Source organism: Populus euphratica, unplaced genomic scaffold (assembly GCF_000495115.2).
Source record: "Populus euphratica unplaced genomic scaffold, PopEup_1.0 scaffold158.1, whole genome shotgun sequence".
NCBI classification, from domain to species: domain Eukaryota; kingdom Viridiplantae; phylum Streptophyta; class Magnoliopsida; order Malpighiales; family Salicaceae; genus Populus; species Populus euphratica.
In genome coordinates, this window is record NW_011499913.1 from 928259 (window position 1) to 951703 (window position 23445).

At 34.4% G+C, this 23445-nt stretch overlaps 4 protein-coding genes across 7 annotated transcripts in view; all 4 read left to right on the top strand.

Moving 5' to 3' along the window:
* The first annotated feature begins 15 nt into the window (after window positions 1-15).
* On the top strand, window positions 16-4208 carry LOC105134281 (Ppx-GppA phosphatase). 2 transcript variants are annotated; one of them, XM_011038630.1, is made up of 7 exons: window positions 16-1166; window positions 1532-1699; window positions 1990-2031; window positions 2119-2199; window positions 2309-2428; window positions 2883-2972; window positions 3058-4208. In XM_011038630.1, exons 1-7 carry the CDS (start codon window positions 93-95, stop codon window positions 3097-3099), a joined length of 1617 nt encoding a protein of 538 aa, XP_011036932.1. In that variant the 5' UTR covers window positions 16-92; the 3' UTR covers window positions 3100-4208. The 2 variants fall into 2 exon arrangements, with proteins under 2 accessions (XP_011036932.1, XP_011036933.1); XM_011038631.1 differs by lacking the exons at window positions 2883-2972; window positions 3058-4208 and having other exon boundaries at window positions 2309-2873.
* Window positions 4209-6113: 1905 nt separating this feature from the next.
* LOC105134282 (Polynucleotidyl transferase, ribonuclease H-like superfamily protein) lies at window positions 6114-11506 on the top strand. 2 transcript variants are annotated; one of them, XM_011038632.1, is made up of 11 exons: window positions 6114-6219; window positions 6992-7161; window positions 7388-8069; window positions 8161-8245; window positions 8825-8912; window positions 9401-9585; window positions 9776-9908; window positions 10405-10541; window positions 10676-10750; window positions 11018-11195; window positions 11226-11506. In XM_011038632.1, the coding sequence occupies exons 2-11, from the start codon at window positions 7014-7016 to the stop codon at window positions 11360-11362; spliced, it is 1848 nt and encodes a 615-aa protein (XP_011036934.1). In that variant the 5' UTR covers window positions 6114-6219; window positions 6992-7013; the 3' UTR covers window positions 11363-11506. The 2 variants fall into 2 exon arrangements, with proteins under 2 accessions (XP_011036934.1, XP_011036935.1); XM_011038633.1 differs by having other exon boundaries at window positions 11018-11137; window positions 11260-11506.
* A 2893-nt stretch (window positions 11507-14399) lies between these two features.
* Window positions 14400-19212, top strand: RECQI1 (RECQ helicase l1). The gene is made up of 10 exons (XM_011038634.1): window positions 14400-14656; window positions 15446-15813; window positions 15897-16157; window positions 16295-16458; window positions 16613-16709; window positions 16802-16845; window positions 17218-17332; window positions 17417-17770; window positions 18380-18604; window positions 18699-19212. The coding sequence occupies exons 1-10, from the start codon at window positions 14428-14430 to the stop codon at window positions 18807-18809; spliced, it is 1968 nt and encodes a 655-aa protein (XP_011036936.1). The 5' UTR covers window positions 14400-14427; the 3' UTR covers window positions 18810-19212.
* Window positions 19213-23155: 3943 nt separating this feature from the next.
* TRM8 (GPI-anchored adhesin-like protein) overlaps window positions 23156-23445 on the top strand; it is a 5903-nt gene continuing 5613 nt past the window's right edge. Inside the window, exon 1 of one of the 2 annotated variants that reach the window (XM_011038635.1) lies at window positions 23156-23233. The gene's annotated coding sequence lies outside the window, so the exon portion shown is untranslated. The remainder of the gene's footprint in view (window positions 23234-23445) is intronic. The other variant, XM_011038637.1, reaches the window with a different exon arrangement.

Genomic DNA, 23445 nt, shown 5'->3' on the forward strand with positions numbered 1-23445 from the left:
CCCCTTCCTCTTCCCCTTAGATCAAAATCAATAAAATCCACAAAGGAAATCTAAAAAAGAACTCAAAAAACCCACCAAAAACCAGACAAAACATGACCCTATCAAACAATCTCTTTGCTTCAATAGACATGGGAACGAACTCCTTCAAAATGCTAATAATCCAGACAGACAAAACAGGAAAATTCCTTACTATTGATCGCCATAAAGACCCAGTTTGTCTTGGTCGTGACTTTTCTTCGTCAATCTCCAAAGAATCCCTTTTTAGAGCTGTAACTTGCCTTAAAAGATTCAATCAAGTTCTCAAAGCCAACAAAATCCCCCCCCATCAGGCAATATGTGTTGCCACTGCTACTGTACGTGAAGCAAGTAATGCTTTTGACTTCAAAAGATCAGTTCTTGAATCAATTGGCTTTGAAGTTTCTGTTTTGTCTGGTGAAGAGGAGGCAAGGTTTGTTTATCTGGGTGTGCTTCAGTTTTTGCCAGTTTTTGATAAAAGAGTTTTGGTGATTGATATTGGAGGTGGGTCTACTGAGTTTGTGATTGGGGAAAGAGGGAATGTTGTTTTGGGGGTGTCTTTGAAGTTGGGTCATGTGGGATTGACTCAGAAGTTTGGTAAAGATTGGAACTTGATGGAAATGAGAGAGTTTGTCAAGTTAGTTATCAAGGAATCTGAGTTAGTTGAGAAAGTTAAGGATTTTGGTGGTATAGAGGTTGTTGTTGGGACGTCGGGGACTATTAGAGCTATTGAAAGGGCTGTGTTCAATGGTTATGGGAAAGAGGGTGTCGAGGGTAATGAGGTTTTGTTAAGGGATTGTAAGAGGGAGTGGAAGTTTAGTCGAGGGGAATTGAGTGGTGTTGCTGAGAGAGTGTGTAGAGAAGGCGAGGAAGAGAGGGTTAAAAGAGATGGGTTTTTCAAGAGGAGATCAGAGTTTATTGTTGCTGGTTCTGTGTTATTGGAGGAAATATTTGAGGCGGTTGGAATTGAGGAGATGGAGGTTTCTGGGTATGCATTAGGAGAGGGTGTTATTGCTGAAACGTTGTCTAAGGTTTTTGAGGGCTATGATTTGAATGCGAATGCGAGGTGGCATTCTGCTGTAAGGCTTGCAACAAGGTTTAGCGGGAAGAAAGGAATTAAATCTGCTGCACAATGTTCTAGCATTGCCAAGGTATTATGAAGTTCCTGTGTTTGTTTACTTTCTTGAAACATTCATTACAGTGGAAGTTAATTTCTTGTTGAATGATGAAGAAAATGCTAGATTTAGCTGCCTGCGTAAATGCTAGATTTAGCTGCCTGCGTACCAATCTGAATGTACTTCATTGTGGCTTAAATGTGTTCGTTGTTGTTACTAGGTGAGAATAATTTGATGCAGCGTCATTTCTATTGTCTGTCGGTTTTGGACTTTTGAGTTTTAATTCAAGCATTAGCGCCAAATGAGAAACAAACTTAAACTTCAGCTTTTAGATATTCTATTATTCTATTAGAATAGGAAAGGATTGTTGGATGAGATGAATTACTTGATGATTTCTACAGGAGATCTTTGAGGGCTTGAGAAAATGGGCCGAGGTTGCTGGCAATCAAATTAATGTCTTCTTGGATGTAAAGGATCTTGAATGTCTTCAAGCTGCTTGTTTACTTCACAATATAGGGCTCATCACTGGTAAAAAGGGTTACCACAAGCAGTCTTATCACATTATCACGGTGAGTTCTATGCTCTTTTCATGAGCATGATGTGCAGAGCTCAATGCTTTTACAATGTCACAATAATGTTGCATGGGTGCAATATATTCACCTACTCGGTGGAATGTGGCTATGAAATGTAGTTGGATACAGTTTGAATCGTGTTTCCGCAATTTCTATGAAGTCTAGTTCTCAATAATTTGCGTTGAGAACTGCTATTTTTCTACTTTTGAACGTCCTGCATGGTATAGAGAGTTATTGTTCTCTATTAGTTAAACTTTGTTCCTGACCAACTTTACCATATTTTGTAGAATGGAAATCATCTTCAAGGATACAGTGCTGAAGAAGTCAAGGTAAGAGTATCTACCTGTTGATCATGCTTTGTCCACAATGTGCACATCTGAGAATGCTCTCTGTACTGATAAAAGATTATTTTATAGTTAATAGCGCTGCTTACAAGACATCACAGGAAGAAATTCCCTAAATTTGATGGAGGCTCATTACAAGAGTTTGCTGAAGAGGTATCTTATATGCTGTATGCTCCTGCATAACTGCCTTCATTCTTTCCAGTAGTGAAGAGTTGTACGCGCTTGCAATTTAATCTAACATGTTTTTCTGTGTTGATTTCAGTTAAAGCAGAAATTCAGAGTTCTTTGTATAATCATACGGTTATCAGTTGTATTACAGCAGAGTGATGGTTTGAACTTCCAAGATATGGAATTTCTGCATTCTCAAGAAGGGTTCAAACTGGTAAGCTTTGTCAACTTATGAAATGAGCATCTAGAATGTTCTGATCTTGGGAATGAGTAGCTACCTACATAAGTGATGATTTTTTTTTTTTTTTGTGGGGGTGGGGGGGGATTCTGAACAAGAGCTGGAAATTAATTTAAATGGAGCAAGAGTGATACCAAAATTATTTTGACAAGGAGGATTGGTTTGGTTGGAAAAAGAAAAGTCTAATTTGTACATTTGCTTTATATCTTGCAGTACCCCACACACTTATTCTGCACTGTTACTCATGCAATTATTGTCAGTTGTTTGTGTCAGAATGTGTCTATATTGTATCGAATGGTCTCTCGTACACCCATACACATGAAGTTTCCATTTTTTGTTTGAAGTTTGCTGTCATAGCCATCCATCGCGTTCTCAGGTGCTGCCTTTGGCAAATATCATTTATGGTGTGCTGACGGAAATTTAACTGTAGATATTCAGGGAAGCAGGGGCCATAGCTGGCTTTCCTCTGCCTGAAGACATGGGGAAAGAACTAAGAAATGAGTTGGAACACTTCAAAATTGTAAGTTTTTTCAGCCTAAAATTAATTTGATTACTTTTAAAACAAACCCTTCTGATTAAAAATGCAAATCCTTACCCCTATTCAGGTATTCCAGCAAAATTTATTGTTGGAAGTGTTGCCAGAATAGATGCCAAACATAGCTCATTGACCGGGTTGCATCAGTGATTCCCAGTCGATTACCTTGAGAACAAATGGTACCTGGTGGCACGTCAACATTGTTCATTTGTTGTTGTTCTAAATCTGATGGTAACTCAACCTCAAGTTCGTATTCTTTGTGTTCTGTATGGTGAAAATCTCCTTGGAAAGTTAATCTACCACTCGAAGTAAAAGGCCTTTATTTGGAGAGCTTTATTTGGATATTCAGCTAACTAGAGAAAATTTAGTTAGAAGGGGCCACAGCTGGACATTGTATGTAGCGGACCAGCCTCCTGGTCGGCCCCTATTTCACATCCTTCTAGCTATCCCTGGGCAGCAGACTAGTTGCCGGACAGACCATCGGTGCTACTCTCACAAAATATGGCTCCCTTGACCTTCAAAGAGAAGCTGGGAAGGCAACAGTTTCTATGGAAGTGGAGGAAGTTCAGCTGGTGTTTGTCATTGCTTGGCCTGCCTTCCAGGAGAGAAACTTCATGATCTTCCTGGCTAAAAGTTGCTTTTTACACTTTCTGCCTTCTCCAAGCAGCAACATGGCTTGAAAATACACATGGAGAAAAAAAAAAAAAAAGAGTGAGCAGTCTATTCCAAACCAGGGGCAGAATCCTCCACAAGAGGGTTTGGGGAATGTTGTACTCAGATTCAGAATCCTTCAGAAACATGGGGGTGTGCTTCCAAGTTTGTAGAAGAATGCCTTGTAGTGGAGGTGTGGGAGGCCCTTGTGGTTTGTGATGGAGGAAGCTTTGATCTTTCATATGTGCTAGAAATGCTCGACTTTGAAATCACATTGTTTGAGCTTGATTCAAACCCTTAAATCAGAGGCACCTGTCTTTGATAACTTGGCCGGATTGCAGCAGAAATTCATCTGCTGCCCTGTCTTTTATGCTTTTGTAATTTCCACTCCGCACAAAAGTCCTTGTAATAGCTGCATGTGAAGTAAGCCAGTTAGCCCTACTCTTGATGAGGAAAGATTATGGATAGATGGAAGAAAGTTCAGTTTGCATTCAGGGAATTATAATTTTCTGTGTTCTTCAACTTTTTCTTGTTAATAAAAATAACAAATATGGTTCTTGGTGCTCAAAATAGCTAAGCGTTCATGACATGCTTGAATAAACCCTTGTTTATGATTACTAGGCCGAGCCCTACAAGAACAAGCATATGTTCTTTTTGTGGGCTTGTACCCCTTTATCAACAGATCCAAATCCCTATACCATCTGGATCTCACGCGCTAGCTGCATCATAATTGTTGGACCTAATCAGTTTATAGGTTGATTGTTGACTCTGTATTGCTTTCCTTTTATATTTTTTAACATAAAACAACTTTATTTTAAATTTAAAAAAATTAAAATAATATCAATTTAGAGCAACTTGCAAACCAGTTTGAAGAATAATATGGGCTGGGCATGGTTTTGGATTGAGAGTCACTGAATCGAAAAGTCTGCTTCATTTAATAACTACCGGATGGTCCACTGATTTGAAGAGTGACAAGTAGCACGAAATTGCAGGCCGAAAGGTTATAAAGATCTCTAATAAAACGAAATTTTCTCCTTAATTTTTTTTTTTTTTTAAATAAGAGGAAGAGCCAAAAGGTTAGTCTAGCGAAAGGTTATAAAGATCTCGAATAAAACGAAATTTTCTCCTTATTTTTAAAAAAAAAAAGTAAGAGGAAGAGCCAAAAGGTTAGTCTAGCAAAGTGAGTTAACCTATCTGATATGTGTTGAATTTTTTAAGAAAAAAATTGATATAGTAAGACTCAATTGATACAAAAAGCTAACTTATAATTTAATCATTTCAATTAAAATTTAGTTTGATTTTTATTTTTTTAAAACAGGTTATTTTAACTATTTTTAAATGAAACCTATTCAACCCATAAGTTTACTGGTTTGTATTTACTTCCTGTTTGGTATCACAATTCAAATAAGATTAGATAAAATTTATTTTTTAAAAAAATTATTTATTTTTTATTTTTTTAGGTTATCTAAACATGTTGATATTAGAAATAATTTTTAAAAGTTAATAATAAAATATTATTTTAATATATTTTAAAATAAAAAAATAATTATAATTATATTTCTAAACATCCCCAACTTTATTACTTGACGCGCCAGTCCAAACGCTATAGTATTCTCTCAACATCATGATTGTTCAATAATTAAAATAACAAAAGGAGTCAACTTATGCAATTTAGCCCCCCCCCCCCCCCTTTATTTCTTAAAGTTTGGCAACATGCGAAGCCTGCATGTTTTTTTATTATATAAACCATACACGTTTGTTTGTTGAAGTTGATCCATCCTTTCGTTGAATAATATATTATCCCTTGCTTGATTTCTTAGGTCGAACTTCAAGGTGTGGCTCTTCAAGGTCCGTGCGAGCCATTGCTACATTTTCCCTTGCTTGTTTTTCTCATACATTGAAGACATTAGTTGAGTTTGGGATCTTATAATTAAGGTTGTTTTTTTCTTCCTACCAGTGCATTTTAATTGATAGTTTTACTTTTTAAGATTATTGTAATTGATTTAAGTTTTATAAATTTTAATATCATTAAAAATTTATATAATTATTAATTTTAAAACTTATAAAATTAATTAAGATATACTGGTTAGATAATTATATTAATAAAAAATTTATTAAAAATTAAATATACTTTAAAAAATTATTAAATACACGGTTGTTAAATTGTATAATTAATGTATAACTAAATATTCCTAGCATTAAAAAAAGCACGTTGATCAAAATAATCATAATCATCTGACTAATTTACTAATTTTTAATTAATAATCAAAAAACCACAATCCGGGATTGAAGTAACTAGATTATTAGTGAACTCTTTATAGTTTTTTAATATTTGTTTTTGTATTATAAATGACTGGGTCGATTTTAACACGGTTAATTTATTTCTCCAGAGCGTTACGCCCTGGTTTGCACAAATAAAATAAAATAAAAATAAAAATAAAATTGTTTTCGCCCGTTACTTTTTCTTACCTCCCCGGGTTCTCTGACTTTATAACAAACACTCGACCGCCTAAAAGAGGCAAAAACAGATTCGCATTTCAGACTGAGAGAGCCGAAAAATCTAGAAATCTCACGGACACCGGTAAGTTTGTTTTCCTGCTGCACTCACCCGCTCACTGTTTAGTTACGGAGAAAACGAGAGAGAGAGTGAAAGAAAACGAAGGAAAGTGGAAACATTTTTTTCCAATCCCTTTCTCGTATTTGTTTTCTTATAGAAAGCGAGAACTTCGGCTCTTGCATTACTCGGCGTTAGGCTACGTTATTTTTTATTTTTTTCTTTTTTACCTCTTTGGTGATTAAAGAGGTTAATAGTGTGTGAAGAGAGGAAGAAAGTGTCAGATTTTGATTGAATGCGATATTTTTATTAGTTTTCGCTGTGATTGTTGTTTTGATTATTTTGTGATATCTGTTTGGTTGCTGAGAAAGACGAGGAAAATAAATAAAATTTGAGTGTTCATGTATATAAAATAAAGAATGATGAAAGACTCAAAACTGGAGTTCAATTAAGTTGTATGAGCCTCAAAACTTTGTTGGTTTGTTGAGAAGAATTAGAAAAGTTATAAAGTGAAAATTGAAAATTTTAAAATAATATAATAATGTTAATTCCAATTTGTAACTATTTTTAGTTTTGGTACAGGAGGCCTTTTTTTTTTTTCCTCTCACCCAGCTTTATTGTAAATGATACGTTTTGATTTTTTATGCTTGGAATAGAAAAATTCAGCCATGAATAAATTGTTTGACCTTAGCTCCATTATTGGGCTTGGTGAATGGAAATGATTTGTTAATTTATAGGTTTTTGTTTATCATTTTCTATCGTTACGCCAATTTATGTGTTTTTCTTTGTGTGTGTGTAGGATTATTGGCATATGCTTTGATATGGGCATAGAGGAGGGAGTTGTGGAGTTACATGATGATAAAGGAAAAATTGATAAAAAATTAACCATAAGTGTTCATACGTTTTCTGATTTAACCTACACTTCTCCAGTAGTATTCCTATACCTTCTGAAAGAATGTTATGCTCATGGTAAGATATCTTTTCTTTTTCTTTGTGGAAGTTATTGCTCGATTGGTTTATTTTAATGTTGTGGGTAGTCATTTGCTTGCATAATTTTTTTTTTCTATTTGAATTGGAAGCAAATCTTGTCTGGCTGGCTTTGTAATGCATCTTCTATTAATGATTGCCTTCTGTTTTACTTTAGTTGTAAAATTGACTGCTTTCTAGTCCATGATTCCCAACTATAACATGACAGGTACATGCAAGGCAACAAATAAATTCAGAATTCTTCAGCAAAAGGTCTATCATGCACTAGAGAATTCTCCCCAACCAGGGCCTGCTACTTTTGTTGTTTGGTGCCTCTATGTCCTGCCAATATTTGGATTGCACTGTGAAGGTTTCAGCCACTTGATTATATCTGCTCTTCGTCGCTTTTTAAAGCGAGCTCCCACCTTAGAGGACACCTTGAAAGCAAAAGTTATAGCAGCCCGGTTATTTTTGGATATTGTGGGAGGCTTGGTTGACCATGATGAGAGGATAGTAGTGAAAATACTAGAAGTTTTTGATGTCAAGTTGGCAGATGTCGACAAAGCCTTATGCCAGTTGAATGTCCAAGATGATTATAAGCCTGACACGGCAAAAACACTTGTTCAAGATTATATTTTTAAATTGATAGATTCCCAATCATATATGACAGCAGCCAGTTTATTAGAACACTTTTCTATCCGGCAGTCCGGACAGTCTTTTCTTGTCAAAATGATGCAGAACAAACAATCTAGAGCAGCTGAAAAGTGGGCAACATTTATGGGGAAATCAATGCTATGTGCTCTTGTTCAGGAGTATGTTGATCAGAATATGCTAAAGCAGGCTTACGAAACAATAAAGAAAAACGATTTGAAGCAGGAATTTCCTGATGTATATCACAAGTGCAAAGAAAGGTTTATTGATTGACTTTTAATGCCCAGAGCGTACTTTATTTTCTCTCAAAATTTTGTTTTTTAGTGACGAGAACATTGCACTGACTGGCAGCTCATTGAAGAAGTTAGCAGAAAAGGCATTATGGGATCTTGCTGAGGCAAAGACGCATGGTGATAAACAACTTCTTGAGTATTTGGTAAGGAGTTCTTGAATCAATCATGACATGCATGATTTCTGTGCATTGCATAATTGCTGCAGATGAGAGCTTTATTATGTAGGATATGCATGGTTTCACTATATTCAGCATAATATTGTGTCACCAAATCTTGAAACTTACTTTCAGTAGTGTTTTTCCGGCTAGTGATTTTTTTCTTCTTTTTAGTCTGAAATTCTTTGAACAAGGTATATTTGGGTTGGCGATACACTGTCTACTATGTTCACCTATTTTACATGCATTCCTTGTAGTTTAGCTTTCGTTTTCTTAAAGTATCATGTCAGACATGTCAATACAAGCATTGATTACAATGTCTGGTGGTGATAAAAACTTTATCAAAACAATTAAAAAAGTTAATGAGATAGGATAAGCAAGTAAGTTCGGAAGAATCCAATTGTTTCTTTTGGTAATCTGTTGAAAAGAAGGGTGACCACATTTATAGCTGTGTTGCTTTCATTATTTGGAAAAATGATGGTGAACCTGTATCTTATGTGTCTTCTTTGGTTTTTCCTTTTTAGCTTTATAAATATGGTACTCAAACTTGTAGATTTTTCTTTTAAGGTTTACCTGGCAATGGAGGCTGGTTACTCAGAGAAAGTTGACGAGTTGTGTGAAAGATACTCCCTTGAAGGTTTTCTGAATGTCAAGGGTATGGTTTGTGTATGTTTTCTGGTGCTCCCTTGGGCATCCTATTGAAGCTTGACTGGTGCAAAGTCCTGATCATGCTCATTAAAGTTTAGCAAAGTTTAAGCTTGGTTCGAAGTTTCTATTGCATCCGCTCTTGACACAGTCACGTATAACATGCACTGTTATGTGTTTGCAATATAGACACTAAAGGAGAAAAGTTGGGTTAAGATCCTATTGGGCAAGGCCCAATAGATTGGCTGGCATACTTTTGTGCCACCTGCTCCATTAGGTGGTCCAATTGTTCATTTTCCTTTTATTCTTGGATACCTGCGAGGTGCAAAACATGTCATTCCAGAAACTATTGTCACCGAATCCTTCCATCATGCATGCCATTGGTTAAAGGAGCACTGAAGCAATAGAAATATTGAAATGAGATCATATTATGTGGCTATTAATGTTTAAAATTGTCGTTGGAGGTCACTTACTCTTCTTCTGTTTGATGCTGTTTAGAATCTGAGGGTAGTGTTCTGCAAAGCAAATACCTGCATCTTGATGAATTGGCTGTTGAAAATATTATCTGGGTTGATGAAGTTGATGGTTTATGTGCTGCAACTAGCCACATCGAGGGATGTAAAGTTGTTGGCCTTGATTGTGAATGGAAACCCAATTATGTAAAAGGCAGCAAACCAAACAAGGTAATAACAGATTTGCTCTTTGAAAAAAAAAAAAAAAGGATTTCCAGAACTTGTATATGTGGTTTGGGTGTTGGTTGTCATTATCTGATGGATAGTTAATATTCTCTTCTTAAAAATACATGCTGTTGTTGTATAAAAACTCTCCAGAGTCTATTTATTCTATAATGAAAACGGGTTCTTTATGTTTCAGGTTTCTATCATGCAAATTGCATCTGATAAGACGGTTTTCATCTTTGACTTGATAAAGTTATTTGAAGACATACCTGATATCTTAGACAACTGCCTATCCCGCATTTTGCAGTCTCCTAGAATTCTCAAACTTGGTATGATACATACAAACAAATTGATTTGGGGAGCATTGCTGTTTTTTCATCATTATACAAGTCCTTAAATCTTTTAAATGAAAAATCGATCTATTCTAGAGAAAGAGCTGTCCTCTTATTAGCTTTACTTTTTTGAGGTTTTGGTATAACTTTTGTAGGTATCGTCAGCTCTTAGAAATCAGAACACTCATAATCGACTTCAATTAAATCATAGAAGAGGAATATTAGTATTACTTGCGTTGACAATGGCTGTTTGAAGCTCATCAATTGACCTAAAAAAAGACTTGCGATCTATGCTGCTGATTGTCAGCCAAAAACCAGTACTTGCCACAGTACCGTTGGAACTTCTTTTGAGTGAACTTTGTATATACGGGTGTTTATATGTAATACTATGTATATACTTATGATTCAGTATGCATATTTATCTAGAAATTGATAAAAATTAAAAGTAGTGCTATTTAAATAAACACGACCAATGCCTTATGTGGATTTGTAGGTTATAACTTCCAATGTGACATGAAGCAGCTAGCTCATTCATATGGAGAGTTGCGGTGTTTCAATAACTATCAGAAATTATTGGACATTCAGAATGTATTCAAAGAACCCCGAGGTGGTTTGTCAGGACTTGCTGAGGTATTTTAAACATGAAGGCACCACCATCACTTCCTGTTCCTATCTTCTATATCCCCTGGTGAATTTAAATCCATTCAGTTTATGATTTATCTATATTGCCTTTATATACTGTTATTTGCACTTCATTAATTCAGAAAATCCTGGGAACTGGTTTGAACAAGACTAGACGAAACAGCGATTGGGAACTACGACCTCTGAGTCACAACCAGGTATTTTACTTTTATTTGCCATCTTTCACATTTTCCATCTGCTATAACTTCTATGACTGCCCAAAGCGAATTCGGTTTTATAGCAGCTTCACTTCAACCAAAAAGTTCTCTGATTTGATTGTCATATACACTGATCAATTCCACTGTCTGTTTTTGTTGTGTCCTCTTGGTCGTGGATGCGCATAAGATATGAGATTATCAACCCTTTGATCATTACATTCATCTGGAATAAAACATCAAGAAAACTAAAGCAACATTATTTTGCAGCTAGAGTATGCTGCTCTTGACGCTGCTGTACTTGTTCACATATTTCATCATTTTCACAATCACTCCCAGTCTGCTGGTTTCCCAGACGGACATGACAAGATCGAGTGGAAGTCTCATATTGTAAGAAAACTACAAGTGAAAGCATGCGTGGAATTGTTTATGGTTGGACATTTTGTATGTCATTGTGTTTTTGTTTTCTGTTCCGATGCAACTTTTAGCTTTTGCTGCGGATTTCTGTGCAGGTTTCTCGCATGGATAACCCCAAGAAAGCAAAAAAGGAGTCTAAAAATAAAAGAGAATTGGAAGATGATGTCAACAAGCATGGGCAATCAAATTAGTGATTAAGCACTTGTTTTTCTTTTCCTTTCATTAATTGTCTAACAATAGTTTCATTGTATATATACATCCATTGTGGTCAGGAGAAGGAATGCTGATTGGTCAAAGTTGTTGGGCTATTTTTATTTTATATTGGAAAAAAGATTTTTTTTTTCTCTAAGCAATATCAGCATGGGAATATTTCTTCTTAAATATATAATTTGTTAAACGTTTCGCTTCCTTTTCTTTTTTAAATTAAAAAAAGGGTGCAGTACCTTGCAATCCACATTTCTAGTTAGGCAATCATGCGTTGTTATGAACTTATGAGACCTCATCCGCTCCACGAACTAAAAATAAATAAATAAAAAATGCAATGGAAATGTGGATTGCAAAAAAAAAGAAAGAAAAAAGATCTGCTCTGCTGACCTCATATTAGTTTCGTCATGGATTATTTTTTTTTCAAATAAATTATACACACATGTATTTTTGACATGTTTTTATAGTAAAAAAAATTAAGTTAAAAAAATAATTTTTCTGTAAATACCAAACGGTTTCTATACACTGAAAATTTTCTATTCATTTAAATTTGTGAATAATTTTTTTTAATTTTTTTTTTCAAAACTGAGACGTCCATTTCATTTAATGAGAGAAAAGATCGGAAACAATATTAAATCTAAGCCACCCTGTTCCAACAGAAACTAACGGAATGACAAACTAATTCAAAGTACAAAGCTGTCCTGACATAATCTTAGCTTTCTATCCTAAAGATTGAGACCCCTCTCCCTCCTCTTTGTCTCTCTCGATTGACCCCCTTGTTCGTGTTGCAGCAAAGAGAGAGACATAGCAGGAGGGAGATCAATCAAGATGGGCGAGATCAATGTAACATCACCAAGGTATGCAAAATCTCATCAAGCCCACGATTTATCCAGGAAGCATCATGATGTTGAAAGGAAATCTTCAAGTTGGTGGAATTCGCCAGAGACAAAGAGGAAAAAACGTGTTGCAAGATATAAGCTTTATGCCGTGGAAGGAAGAGTGAAGTCTTCTGTGAAGAAAGGGTTTCGTTGGGTCAAGGAAACCTTCTCTAGGTTTGTGCATTGATACATAGAGTCAAGAAGGAGATGGAGATTCGTAGGGTGTTTTGATTTCAATTTTAATTAACACCATTGATGCATTTTCAAATCAAGGTCTGGTTTTGTAACTGTTGAATGCTTGTTGCTGTGTAATCTTTATTTATAAACCATTTCTGTTTCATGTGATCATTTCATGAACGAGAAACTGTAAGCTCCCTTCCCTTCTCTTTTTGTTGCTGGTGATGACTGTTGACAAACAAAGATATGCATGGATCTTGATTTCTTGGCAATCTTCAACATTTTTTTGGCTGGATCTTAATTGCTTATATACCATTTCCAATCTTTCACATGCTTTGTGAGAAATGGCAAAAGCATTAACATATTGAAAGCTCAAGCCCCTTCATGGCTGCTAGCGTCCTGCGTTAATATGTAGGGCAGATTAAGATTAAATGACGATTGAGCTATTCCCATATGATTTTAATTGTTTAGCTTCACGCATTAATGACCCCATTTTGCATGTTTAAATAACATGCTTAGAAGGCACATCAGCAAAAGAAGAAGAAGATGATTTACATAAATTTCACTCATATGAAGTAAAACATGATTTCAACGGCTTAACTATTTCAATACTTTCCAAGTAATTGTAAACTCCCATAAAGTGGTAGCATAATTGTCTACAATTCTCTTAATCATTAGGATGCATTGGATGTTGTGTTAATTGCTATTCATAATATAAATAAGAATTATTGTAATTTTGATTATTTTTTAAAATATTTTTTATTTAAAAAAATATTAAAAAATATTTTTTTTATTTTTAAAAAATTATTTTAAGATCAGTATATGAAAATGATCTTAACACATTAAAAAATATTAATTTAAAATAAAAAATAAAAAACTTTAAATTTTTTTAAAACATTTTTAAAATACAAAAACAAATAATCATGTTAAAATATTACTAAACAAATATAAATTAATATATAATTTGACTCAAGAATATTTTTGATTATCATAAAATACAAATTATATGATATGATTCATCTCATATTTTTTTTGAAGGAATTTAAGATAAAAAATGAGATTCTTGATAAGTGAGTTTTATTGCTTGGATTTTACAAGTGATTTATATTTATATTATTGTTGTGTAGAATATTTTTTAAAAATAATTTTTATTTGAAAATATATTAAGATATTTTTTAAAATTTAAAATTTTTAATATTAGCATATCAAAATTATTAAAAAAATACTAAATTAATATTTTTTTAGTTAAATATATTCTCAATATGCATTAAAAAATAAAAGTAACCGCAATCTCCAATACTATATATATATATGTGTGTGTGTGTGTGTTTGCGTGTGTGTAGAAGTTTGACGTGCTAATCACAATATTTACGTCAGAAATATACATCATTAAATTAAAAACTCAAAGATATATGATCTAAAGAAGAATATTTATCAAGAAAGACCGAATTAAATGCGGGGGATTTCACCAATTTCAAAGACTCCGGTTATTCAATTTAACCAATAAATTAATTAGTTGGAGAAGAAACTAATAATAAAAAAGAAAAATAAAGAAAATGGTAGATCATTATGTGGAAATGGAGAAATGATGTCTAAGCTTGGCTAAATTGTGGCTTTGGCATGGAAATTTCTCTTTATAATAAATCCATCCCCTTAAAAAAATGAACTATTTTTATTTATTTCTCATCTTGATTTATATATTCAAATTATGCCTTTCATAATATAAATAATTATTGTTAAAATTTGAGAGTTTGAAAATTTAATTTATTTATCTAGCCAGAATCTGAATTAATAATCAAACAAGCATAATAGAATGTATTTTATTTTTTAAAAAGTTACAAAATACACAAATGCTAGGTCTTTTTTTGTATGTATAAATATTTTAAATAATATTATAGTAAATCAGAAAAAATACTGTATAAAAAAGAAATTTATATTATTATTACTATTACACTGTAGCCCAAACAGATACGACACCGTCCATAATGTCCCTTCATCACAAACATGCCAAAAATAGCGCGGGAATTTCATCCCTCTCAAATCCTCCTCCAGTCCCTCACTCGCTCACAATTCTCAATTTGGAATCGGACAAAGCTCAATCAAACGAAAGCAAAAGAAATGGGAGGTCGTGATTTGGAGTTGGAGAGAGCTCGATTTCTAAGCTTGGCTTTGGAGTTTGGTTTCGATGAAGAATCTGCAAACAAATGCCTAGACCGCTTGATTTCTCTCTATGGTATCTCACCCACCCAACCATTCATTCATTCATTCAGTCACTCAGTTTCTTATAAAACCCTTGTTTTACTGTATCAGTTTTGTTGATATGTTATCAGTGGGAAAGGAATTGGTTTAAAAGTTGCAAACTTTTTTATTTTTTCTAGAAATGGTGATTTGGGTTTTTTTTGCTGTGAACTAAGCAGGATGATGTTCTTTTGAAGTTTCAGATAATTGGATTTTTGAAAATTTGGTTTTGTGAGATGGGTTTGTTTTAAATAGAGCGATTAACGGGTATTGATATTTTGTTGAAACTAAGCTTAGTGTCCTGGGATTTTCTTTTCTGGTGCAAAAAGGGTGATTCTTGAAATGGGGTTATAATTTGTTTTTTAGTTAAAAGTTTTATTTTTTTGATTGAATCTTTAATACTGCTGGCTTAGCTACTTTTGATCTGTGAGTAGTTGAGTTCTTTCCCTTTAAGGGTGAAACACGGTAGTGTTTTTGCAATGTCTAGGTTTGTGTATATTATATTGTGTTATTCAAGCTTTGGAGTTGATAAAAATGAAAAAAAAAAAAAAAGCTTTTAGAAATTGAAAGAATGGATTAGTTGATTGATACTAAGAATGTTCGCGGCTACTTTTCCTACTAGAACTAGGAGCTAGGTGGGATTGTCTCCTTCAAAGGCCTTGCCTTTGGAGAACCTGAACCATGTGATGATGGTTTTGTGCTGTGTTGTTTTGTTTGGTTTTTTTGATTTACTTTTAGATATACTGATGGTTTTCCTTTTCCTTTGTTTTTTATGGGGGTGAAGGTGATGATGGCCAAGATTTTATCACAGTTGAGTGCTGTGGGGATGATTTTCTTGTGGCACTGGCTGAATCCATGCAAGACACTGAGGACTGGGGTGATGATGATTTACAAATTATTGAATCAGAAGCTTGTGGAACTTTAACTAACATGTTTGAGGAACATGTTGTAAAGAACAGCAATAAATCAAATGATGACGACAACACGAGAACCTACATAGATGTTACTGATGATTCACCTGAACCTAAAAAGACGAGGACTTTTATGGAATTGGATTCTTCGAGTGATAGTGAAGAAGAGCCAGACTTTAGTTTGGAAGAGGAAAATCATGATTTATTTACCCCCTTGACTAAACGAATCTCAGGATCTTTGGTGAGAATTGTTTTTAAAAATAAATTTAGTCCAATGTTGCTTTTATCCGAAGTGTGAGAACTTATATTTTTTTTACTTTGAAGGACTGTAAAAGCAGTGTTACTCAAGGTTCAGTTTCCTCAGTTGGCAATAAAAAGCAATGTCCCAGGATGTCAAAAGATGATCATCGGAGTCTCAATTATGAAGAATTACAGGCTTTGGATGACTTTGAACTAGCAAACGTTGTAATATTTGGCAACAAGACATTTCGTCCATTGCAGCATCAGGCTTGTAAAGCAACTGTGGCAAAGCAAGATTGTTTTGTTCTTATGCCTACTGGAGGCGGTAAAAGTCTATGTTACCAGGTCACATATCTCTCTGTACACCAAGATTATGCTGTTTCTTTCTTTTTATTTAGATGTTTAAAGCAGCAATAACAGAAAAAGGCTGTGTTCATGGGGCTAACAGTACTTTTGTTGTATTTTTTGCTTGTCTTTCACAGCTTCCTGCTACTCTGAAACCTGGTGTTACAGTGGTCATATCTCCCTTGCTTTCCCTCATTCAGGATCAAATTATCACACTGAACCTCAAGTTTGGAATACCGGCAACTTTTTTGAACTCTCAACAAACTTCTGCCCAAGCAGCAGCTATCCTCCAAGAGCTAAGGCATGTCCCCTCCCCCAGTCCTGCTTTTAAATTCATACAAACCTTTTGTTTTTTTGCTTTTGAAAATTCGAAGATTTGTTTCCAGGCTCCTTCCTCACTACATTATATTTCCATTACTGGACTTCTCATTGATCTTCTGTTTTCTTTATCTTAGGAAGGACAAGCCATCATGTAAGCTCTTATATGTGACTCCTGAAAGGATTGCCGGGAACCCAGCATTTCTTGAAGTACTGAAATGCCTGCATCTGAAGGTGAGTTGTTTTTGCAGGTTCTTAGTGACTATATTGCTATACTGTTTACTATTAAGTCTATATCTTTTAATGGTGCTGCATGTAAATCACAGGGACAATTAGCAGGTTTTGTTGTTGATGAAGCACATTGCGTGAGGTATGGTCTCTTTTTGTGCATTATGCTGCAATTTTTCTGTGTTGGCTAAAACTAGCTTAGACACTCATAGAAATACATTACAGCATGCTGAGGAAGACCACCCTTTTGAGCTGGAATTTTTTTAAAAAAACTTCCCATATGTCCTCCTTAACATTGGCACCATACAAGGACTGCAAGAATTTTTTTTTTTTTAGGTGCCAGTGTTCAGTGTCTTCAATGAAAATTACAGTTACAATTACAATTTCAGTTTTAAAAATGGTGTCATCGTGCTTTTTTTAGAAGAGTCACCATGCATAGGCCATTTTAGAATTTCAAAATTCTAACAATAGACTCCTGCTACCTATCAAATTCTACCTCAATAATGTTTCCCAGCCAGTGGGGACATGATTTCCGGCCAGATTACAAGAGATTAGGATGTCTAAAGCAGAATTTTCCGGCTGTCCCTGTTATGGCACTGACTGCCACAGCAACCCATTCGGTTCGTGAGGTAGTTACTTTGGAATGCTTTGTTTCTCTTTTAGTGCCCTTTTCAAGGAAATAATATTTTCCCTTTTGAATAAATCGTCTTCAGGACATCTTAAAAACTTTAAGAATTCCAAGGGCCCTTGTCTTAGAGACAAGTTTCGATAGACCAAATTTGAAATATGAAGTGACTGGGAAGACCAAAGAATCACTGAAGCAGCTTGGAGATCTTGTAAAGGATCGCTTCAAGAATCAGTGTGGAATAGTATACTGCCTTTCAAAAAATGAATGTGTTGAGGTCTCGAAGTTTTTGAATGAGAAATGTAAGATTAAGACAGTTTATTATCATGCTGGTTTGGGAGCTCGCCAAAGAGTTGATGTTCAGAGGAAGTGGCACACAGGCGAAGTCCACATTGTATGTGCTACTATTGCGTTTGGAATGGGAATAGATAAACCAGATGTTGTGAGTTCTTCTAAATTCTTAGTTTCTATTTCTTAATTCTTTTGTGGAAAGTTTCGCTGTGGTGATTTGCTGTTGTATGACCACTCTAATCATTCATAACAACTCCTATACCCTGTGAAATTGTATCCTCTGGTGGTTGTCAAATGGAAAAGTTGTTAGATATGCAGTGCATGTTCTTAGCAAAGAGAGAATTCATTTTAGATTACCTACATATTTGAACATGTATGATGGCTGTGCATATCAAACTGAGATCATTACAATTTCCCACATGATTAAGATTATTAAGATAACCTGTATCAGATTGGATGAGAAAGAAGTAGATCTTTGTGTCATATTGAAGTAACAGGCATTATAGTGTTACAAGTGCTATCACTTATTTTCTGTTATGAAACAGAGTTGTAAAGACTGAGTAGTTTATTGCTATGAACTGTAGGAAACTACACTATGCCAGAATTTCACTTTCAACATAGTTCTATTTCTGGCCTGCTATCTTGATTTGTAATTTTTATTTATGACGTCTTCATCTTTGGCAACTTTTCATTCTTTTTGCTGGTTATCCTAAAGTGTTTTTCATTTTTTTTTTTTTTTTTTTTCATTTCAAATGCCCAGCGCTTTGTTATCCATAATACAATGTCTAAATCAATTGAAAGCTATTATCAAGAATCTGGAAGGGCTGGAAGAGACAATCATCCTGCTACATGCATTGCTCTATATCAGAAGAAGGATTTCAGTCGGGTTGTATGCATGTTAAGGAGCGGACAGGGTTATAAAAGGGAAAGCTTTAAGCCAGCAATGGCTCAAGCTCAGAAGATGAAAAGCTATTGTGAGCTCAAGGTAAGTAAACTCTCATCAGACATTCTTAGACCAAGAGTGAGAATCCATCATCAAATAAAACATTGCTTCATTCCTTTTCTTTCTGAATCTCCAGGTTGAATGTAGAAGACAAGTTTTACTCGAACACTTCGGAGAGTCTTTTGATCAAAAGGCCTGCAAGTTTGGCTCTAATCCCTGCGATAACTGTCTCAAGACTTCCTTGTGAGCATGTTTCCATTTGTCTTCACCGGGGCATTTAATCCTCTGGCCATCACTAGGATCTGAGCTATTTCTTTCCCCTCCTATAACCATGCCAAAAAACGCCAATAGCTCCAAGAATCAGACCCTCCATGATCCCCGATGTGAAACCCTGTCACGGGCGCTTGGCTTGGCTGACTCCCTCAAGTACCCTTATCTCAGGAATGTTTTTTAATCAACTATGTAATCATTCCACACACAGTTTAGTGCTTATTGATGTCAAGGTTATGATACATGTGATCAGTTTGCATGAATCGAAGCTCTAGCTCTCTATGGTCCAGTCGAAGATAGGCCAGGCCATCCATACCAGAATTAAAAGATTAATGAGAAATCATTTCACGCCATGTGGTTTCAACACATGAACTCGAAAACTACAGGGGTTCAATCCATTTGATTGGGAATTTAAACTCCAAGAAACTTGGATCGTAATTCTTTGCCATGGCACCCTCGAGAAAAGGATGTAACCAACAATGCGTGGATGCACAGCAGGTCAAGGGGAGAGCAAGGGTGTTGTGTGATTCACTGATTCCAAATTACAGTTGGTTGTGAGTACTGATGGCCGCCGTTGACTGGCCCTTACAGTCCATTTTCTGTTGTCTTAAGAATTTTATGTGAAGTAGGTGGCAATTGACGTGGACATCTACTCAAAAATTTTATGGTAATTTTTTTTAATGGAAATATTTGTTTTTGTGTTTTAAAAATATTTTGAAAATTTTCTCTTTATTTTAAATTAATTTTTTTGATGTTTTTAAATTTTTTAATATACTAATATTAAAAAATATTTTTTAAAAAATAAAATAATTATTATTTTAATATATTAAAAAAAAACTTTAAAAAATAATTATTATGCATCATTTTAACAGGACTTGTAATGGTATAGGAAAAAAAAAAAAGAAGAAGAAGGATGGGCTGGTAGGTGACAGCATGTGGATAGAATTTGTAAAGCTTGGCAGTGGCGTGGTTGTTATTGGTTGCGTTTTATTAGTGTTTTAAAACATAAAAAACCCATATACATAAACGATAGAAATATAATTCAAATATACTTTAAATATAAAATAAATTTATTTATACCATAATCTTAAAATTAATTTATATCTTTTCAAAATTGAAAGAATATAAAAATATATTTAATCTATTTTCACGTTTTTCATTCATTCTACCGAATATCTGCTAATTGTGACAATACACACACACAAACACGGCGAAGCACACGCGCACTTGTTCATAAATATATTAAAAAAAAATTAATTTAATTTTTATATCAATATATTAAAATTATTAAAAAATATTAATAACAACATCAATTTAATATTTTCTTTAGAGCAGTACAGACCTTTCAAGACGCAGCTAGGGGCACTGCTAGTAATTTTTTTATTGGAAAGAAATCTGGATTCTTATAACAGGCCCACAATGACCTTATACAAATCCAATTAGAACTTTGCCAACGAGGTGGACAACATCGCCGGCTTAATATTCAACAACAAATCTAAGATCCAAGATCCACAGAGCCATGAAGTCTTCCTGAGACTTTTTTGACACAAGCACATGTACCGACCACGCAGTTATTATGATTAATCAACTCATAATCCTCCCTCCCTTGTGATAAAATAGGGTTTTAGACGACGACGTGTCAACAACCCCAGTAGCATGGTCACGTGAGAGCATATGAGTTTGCCTAGAGTGTTCCAAAACTTTCTTGATCGCCCAAATGGCCAGTTTTCCAGCTAGAGGATGAAGGAAGGTACGCAGAAACAAACAATCCTGGAATAATTCCGAGTTAGGTAAGGGTCGGAAGCACTCTCTGTTTCCCTCAAGATTTGAGCATGGAGAAATTATTGGAGTGGAAGAAAACCTCTGATATGGTGATGTCACAGAATCTTAATAAAGTTGATGTCTTGCTCTATCCTTTGACACTGAAGTGCAAGCAGGTAGCAATATGGACCTTTTACTTTTGCCTGGGAAACTAAACTCGATGACAACACAGAGAATTTAAATAATTTTGATGGGAGTGATCCCATTAGATAATTGAAAATAATACTGTTTAAACTATTTTTAAAAATATTAAAATGATATTATTTTGGATGTATCAATTAATTATGATTGCATGATAATTTATAGGTTACTTGATTTCGAAGACAACGAGATTTAAATCTAACCTGGGATGATATGGTCGGGCTAGAAGAAAATGAAAGTCCTAACCATGAGAGGGAGGTCTAGCACAGCCAAATAAAGATTTGCCTAGCATATATATTTATAAACAGGGTCACGCCATGCCAGCAACTCGGCAATAAAAAGCCATGACTTTCTATTTTACCATTGATTTTTATGGTTAAATTCTCTTAGATGATTCTTAACACTTGGTTCGATTATAGTTTGGCATGCTTGCATCAACCCTCTCTGAAAGACTCTCTCGGATTAAGCATCGAAGATGGTGTTTGAGCTAGATTGTTATTTTTCCTTGGTTTTTTTCCTGATTCTTGTGTTGATTTTAGATTTTCTACTATTTTCTCCTTCTGGTTTTTGATTTCATCAAGCAAAAAAGATTGATTTAAGATCTATTTAAACTTGTAATCCTGTCAAGAATACATACACGATGTATCAGAATTATATTGTAGAATAAAACCACGAGTGAAGATTATTCATGCGCAAACCCTATTTAGTCAAAACCCTATATTTCTTACTTGATATCCTTCTTCTCTACTTGTTCTTCATCCCACCCCGAACGCTCCACCTCCACAATAATATTGGCACGGATTTACCTTCAAGTTTTTTTTTTTTTCCAATGAGATACTTAATAAATTAGTTTATTGGATTGGCATGCCAAAAGTTAGAACATTTGCTCAAAATCTGACTGAGAAAATGGAGGTTTGTCTTGTACCATGTATCCCAAATTGAAAGATCTAATAATTAATCTAGGGTTTTCCCCTTCTTCTTTCCTCTTGTGGTGCCAAGAGATAACAACATGGCATCGACCCTCGATTGTTGACATTAAAGTTGAACAAAGACTCCCATCATTATACTCGAGTAAGTCTTCATGCCTTGATAGACAATTTTGAGTGCATAAATAGCAAAATCTCTGTGCCTTTTAGCCTTGAAGAAGCACAGAAAAGTGCTGGTAATTGATTTAGGTTAATTAAACCAAGTGGAACCCATCAATTTGTAGGTCCAAAGAACCCCAAAACCATGTTAAGCAGCCATGTGGGAGGATAGGGAAGAGTGCCACCATTGCTAGACATGAGAATGGATCAATCAATCTCCTTCAAAGGCATTTAGTGTGTGGGTGTGTGTATTAAATTTCTATAAATTAATATATTTGAAACGAATAAAAATATTATTTAATCAATATTATTAATTTACCGATAATATATTATATTGTATATGCAATCTAGGAATTAGAAACTAGTTTATCCTGTAAAATCAGTATTTTACGTTTGACACGAAATCACTTGGTCGGTGCCATTTTCTCATCTATGCATAATTTACTCATGCTAAAATTAAAAAAAATATCAAAGGACGCGGATGGTCAACAATTTGAAATGGCATGTGTAAATATTGACTTTGAAAATTGTGTTTGGTAATTTTTTGGATTAAAAGTGTAATTTTTAAATATATTTGGGTTGAGAATGATTTTTTTTGGAATGATTTGATATTTTTAAATGTTTTTGAGACGTTAAAATATGTTAAAATCATAAATTCACTTATAACAATATTAACTATGATGATTTTTAGTTTAAATATATATTTTCATAGAAACATATGCATTTCATTACAAAACACATATCAAATAGTCAACTAAGTGTTTCATCAAATATGTCTGGTTAATAATTATCAATTTCTTAAAATGTTTTTATTTAGTGATTTTAAATGGTTTAGATACATTAATGTCAAAATCATTAACATTAAAAAACACAACATTTAGTGATCAAGTAAGTGTTTCTTCTTTGTTTACCTTGGTTTAATTTTTTTTTTATATATATATATAACTTCAAAAAATACACATTCATGACTAATAAATTCCTTATGAATTTTAACATAAATAACATCTCTTGCTCAAACAAAAAAGATAGGCTTAACATCAATGCACTAAATCTAATCCCAATAATTTGTAAATCTTTTTAATATGGATTGGATTGTATTTATTTTACCATACTTGAAAAAATGGATTGTATTTATTTTACCATACTTGAAAAAAAATTGATTAATCTTGATCTATGTAAAAAATAATTGAAAAATCATCACTAACTTTGGAAAACCAAAAGGCCACAAACACCCGGTTGGTTCACTTGTTTATATTAATAAATCAATTCTTTTAGTCACAATTCCACAGGAGTTTACTCATCAAACTCTTGCAGTCTTGCCATAAAGTCAAAGCAGTGTCTCATCGTCTCAAAAATCTAATGCCATTGCAAACCAAGGCTTGGCCTAGCGGTGGAAGGGGCTTGTCTCATTCCACTGCACCTGGGTTCGAGCCTTGGCGTGCACGCCTGTCACCCCCGCGGTGCCTTACATGCCTACTGGGTTTGCAGGGTATTCAGTGGGCCGTGGGGATTAGTCGTGGTGCGCGCAAGCTGGCCCGGACACCCCACGTAAATCAAAAAAAAAAA

Excerpts from the sequence above, each read along its gene's own strand:
- LOC105134281 (XM_011038630.1), top strand. The coding sequence starts at position 93 with ATGACCCTATCAAACAATCTCTTTGCTTCAATAGACATGGGAACGAAC. Across the intron at positions 2,032-2,118 it reads ACAGTGCTGAAGAAGTCAAG|TTAATAGCGCTGCTTACAAG; the intron begins GTAAGAGTATCT and ends ATTATTTTATAG. Across the intron at positions 2,429-2,882 it reads CTCAAGAAGGGTTCAAACTG|ATATTCAGGGAAGCAGGGGC; the intron begins GTAAGCTTTGTC and ends ATTTAACTGTAG.
- LOC105134282 (XM_011038632.1), top strand. The coding sequence starts at position 7,014 with ATGGGCATAGAGGAGGGAGTTGTGGAGTTACATGATGATAAAGGAAAA. Across the intron at positions 8,913-9,400 it reads AGGTTTTCTGAATGTCAAGG|AATCTGAGGGTAGTGTTCTG; the intron begins GTATGGTTTGTG and ends GATGCTGTTTAG. Across the intron at positions 9,909-10,404 it reads TCCTAGAATTCTCAAACTTG|GTTATAACTTCCAATGTGAC; the intron begins GTATGATACATA and ends GTGGATTTGTAG.
- RECQI1 (XM_011038634.1), top strand. The coding sequence starts at position 14,428 with ATGCCAAAAATAGCGCGGGAATTTCATCCCTCTCAAATCCTCCTCCAG. Across the intron at positions 15,814-15,896 it reads AACGAATCTCAGGATCTTTG|GACTGTAAAAGCAGTGTTAC; the intron begins GTGAGAATTGTT and ends TTTACTTTGAAG. Across the intron at positions 17,333-17,416 it reads CAACCCATTCGGTTCGTGAG|GACATCTTAAAAACTTTAAG; the intron begins GTAGTTACTTTG and ends AATCGTCTTCAG.